The sequence below is a fragment of the Papilio machaon genome, chromosome 11, assembly GCF_912999745.1.
Source record: "Papilio machaon chromosome 11, ilPapMach1.1, whole genome shotgun sequence".
Taxonomy (NCBI): Eukaryota; Metazoa; Arthropoda; class Insecta; order Lepidoptera; family Papilionidae; genus Papilio; species Papilio machaon.
The window spans coordinates 3,031,143-3,045,929 of record NC_059996.1 but is presented as its reverse complement, the minus strand read 5'-3'; the positions used below and the strand labels follow the sequence as shown (position 1 = coordinate 3,045,929).

Below are 14,787 nucleotides of genomic sequence, written 5' to 3'. Positions count from 1 at the left end.
TGTGTGGGAACTGTGTTTGCGTGGAAAAATTTATAAATGCCATAAGGCCGTACGCTTAAATTGAACAAAATAATTTTACTTCAATTAATTTTAATTTCATAGTATGTTTGAACAGATGCGGATATATAAAACATTGATTACATCTGTTTTAAAATTTTCGAGGAAATTCAATAAATTGTTAAAGAATTGAGACGATGAAATGAAATAATGTCATGGTCACATTTTTGTAGATAATAAAGGCCGTACCTAATAAACATGTTTTATTTTTTAACCATAAAACCGTCGGCATAGGATTACGTAGAAGAGATTAATAATGTGTGAAAAGGACATGAAAGGAAGAAGTGATCCAATTCAATACTTAAAATAAATTATTTATTGTATTTATATTTATGTAGCAGCGTAATGTTTAATAAACCTTGCCGACGGATCCGAAACTTGCACCCATTTGGGCATCCAATAGTAGGGCGTAAAGTTATGTTGACCTGAAAATGATTTCTCAAATACATAGCGATAGTATTTGGATTCAGTGCTCGTTGGTTGAAGTCCCTTAAATTGTTGATCGTCTTCGGGTAGTCTCTCCGTAATAATTTCAGATATGGTAGTAAACAAAGACTTCTTTACTGATGCCACACCGTCGCTAAAAGCTTCTTTGTGTCGCCATAAAATAGAGTCAGGTAATAGACCACTTTTAGCGAAGCTACTGCGCAAAAGATGTTTCTCAACTCCATTCTGTGGTTGTCGAAGTTTCGGTTCGATGTTGAGGTAGTGGTGCGTGAACTGAATGTCTAAGAATGGCACACGAAGTTCTAAACTAAACGCGCTAGTCGTTCTGTCCGCCCTTAGGCCATCGTATAAGTAGATATCGGATAGTAAGCGAATGCTTTCCTCGTGAGCGGCCACTGGCGTTGGCGCGTCCCTGAAGTAAATATATCCCTGAGCTACCTCATCCGCACCTTCGCCACTGAACACTACCGTCGTATCCGTGTTCTCCTTGATGTACTTAGACAATATGTACATAGGGAGGCTAGCACGTATTGTTGTGATGTCAAAGGTTTCCAAATGATAAATAACGTTATCTAGTGACTGTCTTACATCGTTCTCATCGAACCTAACCTCATGATGTTCCGTACCGAGGTAATCTGCTACCGTGCGTGCTGCGACAAGGTCGGGAGAATCACCCATACCGATCGCAAATGTTTGTATTTTGTATGGCAATTTATGTTCCTTAGCAAGTTTTACAACTAAAGCTGTAATTAACGACGAATCTAAACCACCGCTAAGCAAACATCCGATTCTTCGATCCGACATAAGCCTTTTCCTACAAGCGGCTTCCAACAAAAACGCGGTCTTTTCATACAGACTATTCAATTTTGCTAATTCCTCTGTTGATACATAAGGTACAAAACGGGGAGGTGTTCCCGGAGTGAAATATCTTTCGTTGTAGTCCAGTTTAACTTTGCCATCGTCTAATAAACTCCACACCTCGAAATGTCCGGGCGGAAACTGACCAAGGCTTGAACTTTCACTAGCTTTCTGTTTCAAACCCATTAATCCTTTAGCTTCCGAACATATTGCCATCAATCCCTTTTCATTGTCATGTAATTTGAAAAGTGGCCGAACACCGTAAGGATCTCGTGCTATATAAACCTTACGCGCTTCACCGTCAATCAGACAAAACGAGAATACACCGTCCAATTTATTAACAGTGTCGGCGATTCCGAACTTTTTGTACGTATGAATAATAGCTTCGACGTCGCAGTTAGTTTCATACGGGAAATTATATTGATCTCGGAGACGTTTACAGTTGTAGATTTCGCCGTTGCAAATCAAAGTGAGGCGAGGAAAACAATGCAGTCGCATCGGCTGCATACCATGTAAACCGTCTACGATGGCAAGGCGTTGAAATCCAAGCACCGCCTGTGGCTCGCGGGAATCCTGCTCGAGGCGCCAAGCGTCCGGCCCTCGATGTACGATGGCGGCAAAACACTTTATGCACGTTGGAGTTAAGCCGCCATCCATGCCAAAAGTTCCCCATATGCCGCACATTTTGTATGTTTCTGAAAGTGATAATTTAATCAATTAAAGTTGGAGTAATTGTGTCATATAGTACAGTTAGTGAGTACAACAAAAAGCACTCGCAGTAAAAGAAAAACAAGTTATAGACTTTCTCAAAATCGGATCTCAAGGCGGATCTAAAGTTTGTCTTTTGAATTGTAACATGTCTATATTACAGACGGTTATAAGAGTGTTAAACATGAAACTGTATAATCTATTCGCTTTGATTAGTGAAATATGAACGGCTTAAAATCACTTATGGAATTCGCTAATTATTTGCTACTACATATTTGATGACACAGTTACGTGTTGATGCTACCTTTTATAAAATAAACTAGCTTTCGCCCGCGACTTTGTCCGCGCGGCTATAAAAAAACTTTATATGTAGCATATGTGTTCTTCCAGATTATGTTCTACATTTGTGTCAAATTTCATCAAGATCCGTTGAGCCGTTCCGGAGATTCCTTCAAATCCATCCATCCATCCATCCATCCATCGAAACATTCGCATTTATATTATTACTAAGATAGAAAGTGGAAGTACTGTTACTAAATGAGATTATGTGTGTCGTACAAAGTTAAAAATTAAAATACCGTATAGCTATCAATAACGCAACGTACCGCTACCGTGGCTAAAATTGTATAATTTTGTCAGAATAGCAGCTGTGCAATCGCGCTATTTTCAAAATAGTAAAATGTTAGATATGACTTTACTTATTTATTTTAACTATTTATGAAACTAATAACTAAGAACTTAATTTATGATATAAATAGATTTTAAAAATTATTTTTCTTAAAATTTAAGTGCGAAATTAAGGTAATATTTCTAAATTCTCTGTTACTTACCAGTTTGGTGATACCTTTGTAATGATTATTGGGATATTTTATTTATTAAAATTAGCGATATTTACTGATTCTGAGTGTACAAAACTGACATTAAACCTTTAAATGTGTACGATATACTGAAAGGAAACCGGCAGAGCTGGAGCTCTACGGCACATTGTTTTAGTTCCAGCTCGTGTTCGTCGTTACAGATAACGTAAAAGCCATTCAATGTCAAGAGAGAAAAGCACAGTCATATCACAGTTGTAATGTGTTTGAGCGAGACAAAAATGCATACATGATATTCCGTTTCATCTAAATTCTTCCTTTTAAATTAAGAAATTTATAATGTTTTCTTAATTATTATTACTTTGTTGACCTTTTCAACTGTTGACCTTTATCTAAAAGTAGCACTTGGAATTATTGGAAATCGTTTTGAAACTTAACAAACGTACATTTTTATGGTTAATTTCCATACATTTTCGAATTTGAATTGTTCTTTGTGAACAAGAAATAATTCTAACAAATAAAGTCAAACGCTTTAATTCTATGAAATATTTTCAAATTTAATTGGCGTGCATGAAGAGAAACGTTAGTAATTGTTGTTGGCGGGATGTATGATTTAGTCTGTGGAATGTTATGTTGACCGGCTGTGACTGTGAGTCAATTGATGTCAATTATTGCATCATCGTCGTCTCAGTAGTTGCTATGTCCTTAAATGCATTTTTTTTGCTGGCGTTTGATTAATTACTTCCGAAGTCTAAAACCTAACGTATTTAGTTCTTACTAGCTGTCGCCCGCGACTCCGTATGCGCGGGGTTAAAAAAAAGTTAATAAGTAGCTTATATGTTCTTCCATACTATTTTACTACATCTATGCCATATTTCATCATGGTCCATTGAGCCGCTCCGTAGATACCTTCTAGCATCCATCCATCCATCCATCCATTCCTCCATCCATGTAAACTTTCGCGTTTGTAAGATAGCGAAAGCGTCCAATTGATTCTAATGGTAAAAATAGAAAATGTCAAGCAAAATATTTTATCCTAGCACACAGTATCGCATAACGTTATAACAGCATAATGTAAAAGAATATTATTCTATCTATATTTAAATTTGTATAAATGAATGGGAGATCGCGAGATCATGGTATTCTGTTGCTAACGAATTCATTTAAAATATTTCGCCATGAACTATATTGCGCAACTCAATTTTGATTATCAATATATCAAAGAGGCACTCGCTTACGACATACTGTTAAGGTTAATTTGTTATTTTTCGTTAAATAGTTTGTCTTACTGATTTGAAGGCAATATTGCAAAATACAATTATCAAAGATGTTTCCTATCTCCAGATATCAATTGGCGGCTTCGTGAAATTTCCCGTTATGCAAGTCAAAAGGGCGTGAGGCTTCCTCAGTCCTTTACTTATTTACATTATTCATTTACCTTCGTAAAGGAAACACAAGAAGCTCCTAAAATGAACAAATAATAATTAAATGGTTGCATTTATTTGCTCTACGTCACAAATAACAACAATATCCCTGTAAAATTTATTTTTTCTTTTACCTAATAAAATAAATTTCTGCACTCTGCATGTGAATAAAAAAAACTTACTTGCATTAAAATTAAAAACGGCCAGCATTTCAGACTAATCAATCCGGCCAGTGACAAAATGATAGTTTATAGTGATTTCCAATATCACTCTTAATTATAATATTATAATTTAATTAATTTACTTGATAATTTTTTCAATATTATATTACAATTAGTAAGAATAATTTATAAGAAAATTAAATAAATTTGGTGTATAAAATAAAAGTTACAAGTTTTGTTAATGACATATAGTGGCTAGTTATAGTTTTTTCTTATTGAATCTTTGCAATCTGTGCTTGTTAGGATCCGATGCCGAAAGGTCTATGTTACCCGGTCATAAAAAAAAGAAGAAGAACGAAAAACAAATGACGTACAATTATTAAATTATAAGAGTAGTCATTTGTTCATCAGTGTTTTATTGGTAACCAAAATTTTCAAGGAAGTGTTTTTATTAAATTAATAAAATGTCATCAACATCATCGCAGCTAAATAATCAAATCAAGATTTGTGTACTCAAGTCTAATTTGGAAGAAATAGGAAATGAGTTGATTATACAAGTAAGATTTTGAAAATATTTCATCTTTTCATCAAATTATTTTTGGCTATATTTTGAAGAGTGTTGTTCATAATTTTAGAATTCGACAATACCAGCACTAGATGACGAGAACGAGTGTAAATATCGTGAAACTATGGGGGTGGTTCAAGTACTACGTGCCATTACCATTGAAATAGAGCTTCAAAAAGAAGAAAGTTGTAAGTGTCACTAAAATGTATATCTATATTTATATGTATTAGTTCCTGTATTAATGAAACAATAATTTTAGTAATTTCTTACTTTAAGTATTTCTCATTTCTGTCTATAATGTAGCGAAATTATCTGCAAAGCGAAGGCAACTTCAGCTTAACTGCGAAGAGATGACCAAGTCAATCAATAAGGTGCTCGAAACGCGTAACGAACACGAAAATCAGTTACAACAAGTCGAAAACGATATAGAGCAGAAAATGTACGTATTAAAAAATTCTTAGTATGATTTCTATGCCCCAAGGGCAGGTAAAGTGCGCGGCTGACAAACCTTTAATAATTTACCCTTTTACAAAAAATTGTCTTGTTTATTAAGCTCTTTATAGATTCTTCATACATCTTAAGATTTTTTAAGAGTTTGAGTAAATTTTCGAAAAATAATATTTCACTAAACAACAGTATAAACATTTTCATAGACACTTAAATATGCGTTTACCGATTCAGTACCGATTCCCGATTATAGTAATCAATATCTTGTAATTACATTGTTCTATTTTTTTTATAACATTAAAACTAGTATCAAACAATGTTTATATGCATTGCAATATTTTTTTACTTAGCCGTTCATATGAAGCATTGTTACATGAAAAGGCAGATCGTTTTCGAAAAATGCACAACGTTTATGTAAGTTAATGTACTTTTTTGTTTATTTTTTTCTTATTTTTAAATTGTCGTCTTTGGCTGAACGTTTACTGTTACATGTTTCCTTAAAACAATTATTTGAAAAAAATCTTGTACTCAAATTTTAGACTCACTTACGACTAAATTAGTACCGGTAGTTAAGGTACACATTCATGTATACAAGAATACGTCCAAGTTTCAAGTTCTATTATTATTTTTATAGGATGAAGTAGAAATGAAGAAACAGTTAGAGATGGTTAACGACAATTTAATAAAAATTACTACAGAAGAAGCAAAGCAGCAGAATGTAGTTAAAGAGTTAGAGAAAGAATTGAGCTCAATAGTACCGGACTTGCCCGATAACATTTTGGCTATATTGTGAGTTACGTCATTATCATAATGGTTAAGTTAAAGGTGAATGTACACTAGAGCATTTTGTCAAGCATTTCTATGTAATGTAACGTTCTTACGAATGGTATATTATGGGTAAAAGCATAGTTTCCAAAGCACGTCTGGTTCGTGAAAGTGTGATACACTAGAACATATCATAGAGCGGCTTGTTGTTTTGTTACAAGTAAATGCTCTAGTCTATACCCACCTTAAGACTAATACGAATTACTCGTCGTATAAAGATGTAAGTTTTTGAGAATACATTCAAAAATCACACTTACATGTGATATCATGAGACTAGGGTACGCCCTTACTACTACTGGCTACGGCCAGTCGATGATCAAAGGGGTCTAGTAGTATTTTTTTTTTCTTAGAGATTGCTTTCAATTTGTGGGATTTTTTTTAATGAAAAACTGAGAAGTCGGGTTTGAGTTATCTAAGTATGTCTATAGGGATTGTAGGCATCTTAGTATTTCGTAGTAGTTTATCTATTTTATGTTATCGAATCTCAAGGGCGCAATGCCCGCCCTGTCCATCCTTTGCAACGCCCACGATCAGAGAGTGGGTGACAAATGCATTGAGACGTGTATTAGTCCAACATATCTTTCATTCCCTCTGACAAAAAAAAGACTACAATGTGTTTTAGATCATGGTGCTAGTCATTGAATAACTAATTTAAGAAATTATTTTGTTATGGGTAACTATTGAATACTTCCAAAAGGTGTATAAATCCCTTGTATTTATTATCGGCGTCGTAAAATGGATTTTACGACACCCCTGTACCACCTACAAAAGTATCAAAGGAATAAAATAATAATGTGTCCTTTAATACCATATACTTATTTAACGACTTGACATTATTATTTTGATTTTAGGCGTAAACCGGAATTGGAAAATAAATTGAAAACACTGACTGATGAATGTAATCTAAAACGAGATACACTTGATCGCCTTCAGAAGAAACAGAAATACGGCTTCGAGTTTAATATTTACTAAATACTTTTTTCCTTAATTACAATAGTATAAAATACAAGGAATGATTATTATTAGTTTAACATATTGATTTAGTTAACTATCACAAATTTAAAAGTAACAGACAACGGGACAGGTGAAACTTAATACAAGGTTATATACAAAAAAAAAAAAAAATGATATTACATTATTTTTTTGTACCGGCGCTAGCACTAAGAATTATTACAGGAATATAAAATTTGTTTGATACTTTGATCAAAGCCCGTACACCCTTTATTAAAAAAATTGTTCACAGTTTAAAAGTTTTTTTTTTAAATAGCTATTATTACCTTGTTCTTATTACATAAAGACTACTATGAAATAATCAGTCACGTTACTATTTAAAAAAATAAGTAAGTCCGTAAGACCTTTCATGATTTATGCATCCGAATGTTGGGCAGTTAAAGGGACGGATGAAACATGTGTAGGAAATGTGAATGTTAAGATGAGATAAATGGGATGTATGAGAAGCTAAGAAGTAAAAGGTTAGCATGGTATGGACGTATATATTATGAGGATGGAATAATCTCATGTGACGAGGAGAGTTTTAATTATGAGGGTGGACGGGTACACCGGTAGAGGTAGGCCTATGAAGAGACGGATGGATTGCGTGAAAGGTGAAAAGATCGAGAATATGACGACTGAGACGATGGAAAATAGATTGATGTGAAGGACGAAAACCTTCTGCGCTGATAATGACAGGGAGATGATGAAGTTTTAATAGTTTTTTAATTTTTTAACACGTCTGACAAATTGTAAGTAATAAGGATCTAGCGATTGATATAATAATCGAAGATAAAATAAACAATAACAACTTGTTAAATATCGCTATATCATAAGTACCAAGTAGTACATACGTTAGCTATTCTTATAACGCAATTGGATTTAAAAGATATACAGCTTTCAAATCTTAGATTACCATAAACAATTTGTTAACCAAACACGTTTAAGAAATTTTAACATGCTGCACGATATAAAACAAAAGTACAATGAAAATTTTTGCATAGAACTCACTTTCGATACATTTAAATTCTAACGATAATTTTATTCTATTAATTTCGTCGTGGAGGATAACTTGAATCCAATACATTTTAGTCAAATAAGTTAACCCGAGGTCATATAGATAAAAGGACGTCTTAGTTTATGGCGTAGGCGAGCGTAAATTATTATCGAAAAAAGAAATAGAAAAGTGTCAAAAGGCAATTCTATGAAAAATCGAAGCGTTATTATTTCTTAATAAACGAAGCCGTAATTAAATTGAAAACGGTCAAAAAGAGATTGAAGAAACGTTCCAACATTTTATTTTATTGCGATTTATATTTTCATCTGAAATTATATTATTATGCTTTAGATTTGAATGTTTGACTGTAGAAGGAGAATGTTTGTGTTTACTGCGTCCATTTTGCAATGCCTGCTGCACCGCACTTACGGCCAACGCGCCTTGAAAGAAGGTACTCTGAAAAAACAACTCAATAATTTTAAAACAAAAGAAGCATTGTGAAGTATAAAAATGTGTTGATATAAAAAAAAATGTTCAGCTATCTCAAAGTTTACACTTTGTTTAATTTCTATATCTCAAGTTGGTGTGAATAGCCTACTTTTGTTTTTTCTATTTTCTTTTCTTGTTAACTTATATTTAAATTTAGAAGAATTATTGTTATCTTTACTGGTACTGCACTTTAACAATTTACTTATACCAAACATATTTTATCATATAGAGTTTAACCGACATTTTAACATAGTTTTAATCTCAAACTTTCATTCAAGTAAAGATACGTGTCTTTCATCATCAGTTAGAGGAATTTCAAAAGTTTCTTTGTAGTGCAGTATACTAAAACATACCAAACCATCCCTAATCTTATGCGACCAGGGTTTACTCGTAGTTGTTGAAACGGTATTAGGTTTAGCCGACGTTATGGCACAGAATACTGAAGACATTTGCAAACAAATAGCAACAACGACGAGTAACAAACCAATCTTCATATTGTCACGTCTACTTATAAGTGAAATCACGAATCTTATTAAAAGGGCTTTTATAGGCGTTAGAAGGAAAAATATACACTACGTTGAATCGCGGAATGGGAATTCGCAACCGTCTTATTCGTAGTAGCGTTTGTATTTACCCGGCACGTGTTGGAAATTTATAATAGATCTCACAGTCATCTTATTAATAAAATATTCCATACCTTACATAAATGTGTTAATCGTATACTTATAAATTATTACTTGTTATGTTTAGCATGTGATAGATATTTATATTACAATGACAATTGGTCGCTCATTATTTGTAATTCTACCATAATTCATAACATTTTTTGGACCAGAAAGAAGTGAGTATTAGATGATGGGTAATGGACAGTGACAAGAAGAGAGAAACGTCAAATTAGGGTTTTATACGGCATTGACTTACACAATAAACAGTTTTTTAATTAAAATATTAATTGCAAAAACATATACACATATACATAATTAAACACTTTAATGATAATACTTTTTGAATAATACAAACTTAATGTGTAAAGCTTTTTTTTATTAATTTATAAATAAATTTTATCGGCGATAAACTTATGTGATGGCATATGTGCAATGTAGAGCTTGTTATTGTAAATAAAGTTGACATATTTACTAATGATAACTTGTAAAAAAAAATATAATAAACTAAAATTAAAAATTTATATACAATAAATTAAAATATTAGATTAAATATAATACATAAAAACTAAAATATATCATTAAAAGGTGTCCCTTTAGGCAAGGTTCCGAAGATACTGGCAGCGTTCCCCCTTTGAATGGCAAGACTTATTCTTTGTCCGAGGTAGCTGCCAGCTCTTCGGTCTCCTGTGATGTCGACTAACCTTTTTGATGTTTCCTTAAATTGTATTTGGTACTTGAGTAATATAAATTACTTTAACACTCTAACTGATTGTTGCCGTTAAAAAGAAAATTATGTACGCAAACGTCACGTAGGTACACGCAAGCGTTTTATCCCTAATGGGACTGGTGGAGTTTTATTATCGTTACACAGCACACTTTACAGTTTTTAGCGTCATGTATGTAATAAGAAAATGTGTAGTCATTGACTTTATGTTTTTATTTTAATTACATTTTATACAAATCACAAACATATCTGTCGTACTGATAATCAAATAATACCTACATACTGGTAGTCGCCGATTGGACGAAATTCGAATAATCAAAGGCTTAGATTAAAAATACGTTACCTTAAATGTATCACCCACGTTCAACCGTGTGCGCTATGTTCTTAAAGCTTTACTTATATATATCACTCTCGTTATCGTATCAGTCCCAAAATAACCCTATAAAAGGCTTTAAAAGTATTTGGGGTATGTTGGTCCAAAAATAAATAAATAAATACATGTTTATTTTTCCTTGTTGACTATTTCTGTTTCTCTATTCGAATCGTCTCATGGCCTTATTTTATACGCGTAGTAATAGATTGAAATAACATTATGATGTTCTGTGTAGATAAATATACAAAAAATGTAGCAGTAATCTTTTATAAGGCTACGACGCTACTAATCACATTTATATCACCAACATTTCTGTAATCTTACTTATGAATACGAATATTGGGATGTATAAAAACATATTTGTTGTCACGTAACTGCAGAACAGTTGAACGCATCTGGATGGAATTTGGAATAGGGATGAAATAGGGTCAGTCTGGAATAGCACAGAGGTTGCAATTTTTTTTTTAATTCCGCGCGAACGAGTTCGCGGATACCACTGTATTTCACGAATAGAATTTCAAATAAAATGACGAAAATAAAAATACATTGTACATTAATAATCCGAATTTCGTTCAATATTGTCTTTTAATTAATAATGTAGTAAGTACAATGGTAGTAAGCTCCTTTACCGATAAATGAAACGTGAAATTCTGTAATTAGCGACGTCCACGTATATCGAATTTCCACTACCGAAACCTTTGTACAAAAATACACTGTTAACTTTGTTTTTTTCAAAGGTAATGAGATGCATGAAAATAGGTTTTGTAAGGTCATATGGTTGATAGAAACGAAACGATGATATATGTAGGTAAAGAAGTACATATGTAGTTTGTGTTAAAAATTATGTAGTGCAGGGATGATTAACCTTTACGTAACAATGTACCGTTTCTCTAAAGAACTGTTTGATGAATAATAGGCGGGTAACTTGAATTTCAATAAGTTAGGTAGGTTTGCGTAAAAAACAGTTTTTTTTTTCTATTTCCCACTTGATTGTATATTTTGTGAACCGTCCCAGCTGCCGAAAACACTCCAAGGCCTTTGTTTCAGAAAACAAAGTACTTTAAATTAACAGCTATTCTTTTGATGCATAATAAACTAATACTAGTAGATTGAATTTATTAAAGTTGTAGTACGTTTTGAAATCAATATATAGGCGTAAACGCTGATAGAACGTATTGGGCAAAAATTTAAGATTTCTCCTTTATTTTCGGAGTCCGTCGAACTAACGGACTCACAGCATGAACACTACGTTCCATTTAAGTACAAGAACAATTATAGTAATTTAATTAGTTTTTGCCTGACATTTCTTTTGATATAAAACAGGGCTCGATTATATTCGTAATGTGCAACTTCTAAATTGATCAATGTTATAATATAAAAATTTATAAAAGCCTTCAGTTTCATTGTTACTACTTTGATGACAAAAGAAACAAGCGTATCGAAATGCGTATTGCTAGTGATGTCTCCAGTTATTCAAAGATTGGTGGCGAATGTTTTTCTTACACCTGAACGTAATTTTATGACGTCCAATGAATACCATACTACGTTAGAAAAACCCTCCTCTGTTTATAATGTGATGTAATATCTTACAACATTGTATGTAAATAAATTATATTATCTTGGACTACTACTACTACTACTTGGACTACCTTTAATTTTTTAAGCTGTTTGAAGTCTAAAGCAATATGTTTTCTGAATAATTAATTGTATTGTACTTTGGGCGCACACTTTGAAAACATACAAGATTAGGTCAATAAGCGACTTATAAATGCTAAAAGGTTAATTACCAATGTATATTCCAAACAACTGAAATTTTGACTGCAATCTATATAAATCATTAAAATTAATTGCCAGTTTTCCCGAACATATTCAGATGATTTCCCGTTGATCTCATAAATTGAATTAAAGCATGTAGATTTGGAGTTTAATCTAATTAAATTAAATTGAAACATATAGGTATACCCGAACGTACTCGATAGAAATTATAAAATCAAACAATTATCTTTATTTAACTTGAAGCAATTAAAAAAGCTCATAATATACTGAATTATATTATTATATTATATTAAAGGTAATATAAATGATTATACGAAACAATTTAATTATGTTTGAAGTCTATTTATTAGATATTCCAAGAATATAATTACATGGTGACAATATTTACAAAACTTAAAATTGTTTTAGATAAATTTATAACATTTTTCCAGTATTACAATTTTTTTAACTTTAAGTAAAATATATAAGTTTCTAGTTTCGTCTGTTTTTGACGTGGTTGTAGACCTCGTGAGCCGTACCCGCAGCGGAAAGCACGCCAAAGCCTTTCCTCTGCAAAAAAGAAACATATCAAATCACACTTTGTATAACTAACAATCCATTTAATACGAGTTTTCACTGCTGAAACTTATAACAAAAATGTGTCAGCTCTAACATTCTTTGAACAAACACAGTTTAGGAAGTGGACAGTCGCAGTCTTAACTTGCATTATAATACGAATCTATAATAAAAATTTGGTTGTATAGTTTTGAACGTAAATAAAATATACTTAACAAAATGACATAAGGTTGATAAGATTAGATAAAAAGCTTGTTTAAACTTACGATAACTTTTCCGCCTTTCTTAATAGCGCCAACGTTAAGTTTAGGCGCTGCAGTACTACTTCCCACGAAGAGCGCGAGTACAGCAAGGAACATAAACAAGAAAGCTGACACCTTCATCTTTGCTATATTATTTGTTGTAGAAATGTTATTAGAAAAGGTAGGCTAGATATAGCTGGGCAGACTGTATCACGGTTGTGGAAGTAATGCTTCAAGTTCCACCATAACGCGTATATAAATGCCTTCAATAGCGACTGTTTTCCTCATGGGATATACCCAAACGGTGGCGTAGAAAAACCATTATTAGATGAAGCCTTTAAAACCCAAGTTGCTACTATAAAACTAATTTGGTATTCTTTTATACTCTTCGTAAAATTAGAACTACTATGCTTACTTTATTGAATTTAGAAGCGATGTGTCAATTATCTACTTACAGTGAGTACATATCAAAGTCTTTATATTGAATTAAAGATGTTGACATATACACAAATGGTAGAAGACAGCCGTGTCCTTGGCTTATATTTAAATTTGAAGAAACTAAAACAACATTCAACAATAACTGTTTCATTTAAGAAGCGCCTTACTAATTTTTGTACATAAACGAAGTCCTTTTTTACAATCCTGGTGGGAATTTTGCAACGCAAACATAAATTATATTGTAAGTAATTTTTTTCGTCCTTTAACTATAAACTCAAGTAAGTACTACTTTACATAATTTTAACTTTTAAAATAATAAAATTTAACATAAAAAAAATGAAAGAAGACAAGATTAAAACTGTGAACCTTTTAACTAGTTGGGCTACGAAGAATATTGTTACAAATAATTGAAAATTATTTTAACTGATAAATTGAGCTGGAGCATACCAAGAGGGTTTATTATTAAATTTATTAAAACCATCAGAGCTGTTCTGTAAAATGTTATTTTTAGTAAAGTATTATGTAAGTACCTATCTATTAAAAAATCTTAGATATTATTTTAACTTTATACTCTATTCAATAGGTACAAAAAATCAAAACGATTATAATATGTAAAGTATAAAAAAAACAATATTGTGTTTGGATATATTTAATAATTAATGATGCTTGTGCCGAATATGATCGTAGATATTGTGAACTTTGGTGCCAAGATCTGCGATCCGGATACCTCTGGCCTGCGACAGAAAAAAGGGATATAAAACTTTAAGATAAATGATATTTCCATTGATTCAGATCTAATTATAGCGAGTTAAATAAAAAATAAATAAATACAGCTTTATATTTGTAGTTTGTATGTGTTTTTAATGGAATTTAAATTTAGACCGATGAAATTATTAGATCCATCGGGCGCAGGTCAAAATTGATGATGATAGCCCTTATCAATGCCAAAATTGTCACAAGATTCTTTTGTTGTATTGTAAACTAGCTTTTACCCGCGACTCCGTCCGCGCGGAATAAAAAATAGAAAGCGGTGTAAAAAAAAATTCCTATGTCCGTTTCCTGGTTCTAAGCTACCTGCCCACCAATTTTCAGTCAAATCGATTCAGCCGTTCTTGAGTTATAAATAGTGTAACTAACACGACTTTCTTTTATATATATAGACTAGCTTTTACCCGCGACTCCGTCCGCGCGAAATAAAAAAAAAATAATAGAAAACGGGGTAAATATTATC

The 14,787-nt window shown here is 32.3% G+C and overlaps 3 protein-coding genes across 4 annotated transcripts; 1 reads left to right on the top strand and 2 right to left on the bottom strand.

The window, feature by feature from the left end:
• Positions 1 to 312: 312 nt before the first annotated feature.
• Positions 313 to 4,354, bottom strand: LOC106713638 (asparagine synthetase [glutamine-hydrolyzing]). Of its 2 annotated transcripts, none has more exons than XM_014506488.2 (2): positions 4,175 to 4,354; positions 313 to 2,057 (listed from the first exon to the last, which is right to left on the bottom strand). In XM_014506488.2, exon 2 carries the CDS (start codon positions 2,044 to 2,046, stop codon positions 388 to 390), a length of 1,659 nt encoding a protein of 552 aa, XP_014361974.2. In that variant the 5' UTR covers positions 2,047 to 2,057; positions 4,175 to 4,354; the 3' UTR covers positions 313 to 387. The 2 variants fall into 2 exon arrangements, with proteins under 2 accessions (XP_014361974.2, XP_014361967.2); XM_014506481.2 differs by lacking the exon at positions 4,175 to 4,354 and adding an exon at positions 2,901 to 3,076.
• Positions 4,355 to 4,828: 474 nt separating this feature from the next.
• On the top strand, positions 4,829 to 7,279 carry LOC106713523. Its single transcript, XM_045680089.1, has 6 exons — positions 4,829 to 5,027; positions 5,106 to 5,223; positions 5,339 to 5,474; positions 5,833 to 5,896; positions 6,117 to 6,271; positions 7,159 to 7,279. Exons 1-6 carry the CDS (start codon positions 4,935 to 4,937, stop codon positions 7,277 to 7,279), a joined length of 687 nt encoding a protein of 228 aa, XP_045536045.1. The 5' UTR covers positions 4,829 to 4,934.
• Positions 7,280 to 12,769: 5,490 nt separating this feature from the next.
• On the bottom strand, positions 12,770 to 13,364 carry LOC123721388 (virescein-like). The gene is made up of 2 exons (XM_045680011.1): positions 13,143 to 13,364; positions 12,770 to 12,870 (listed from the first exon to the last, which is right to left on the bottom strand). The coding sequence occupies exons 1-2, from the start codon at positions 13,257 to 13,259 to the stop codon at positions 12,793 to 12,795; spliced, it is 195 nt and encodes a 64-aa protein (XP_045535967.1). The 5' UTR covers positions 13,260 to 13,364; the 3' UTR covers positions 12,770 to 12,792.
• Positions 13,365 to 14,787: the final 1,423 nt, after the last annotated feature.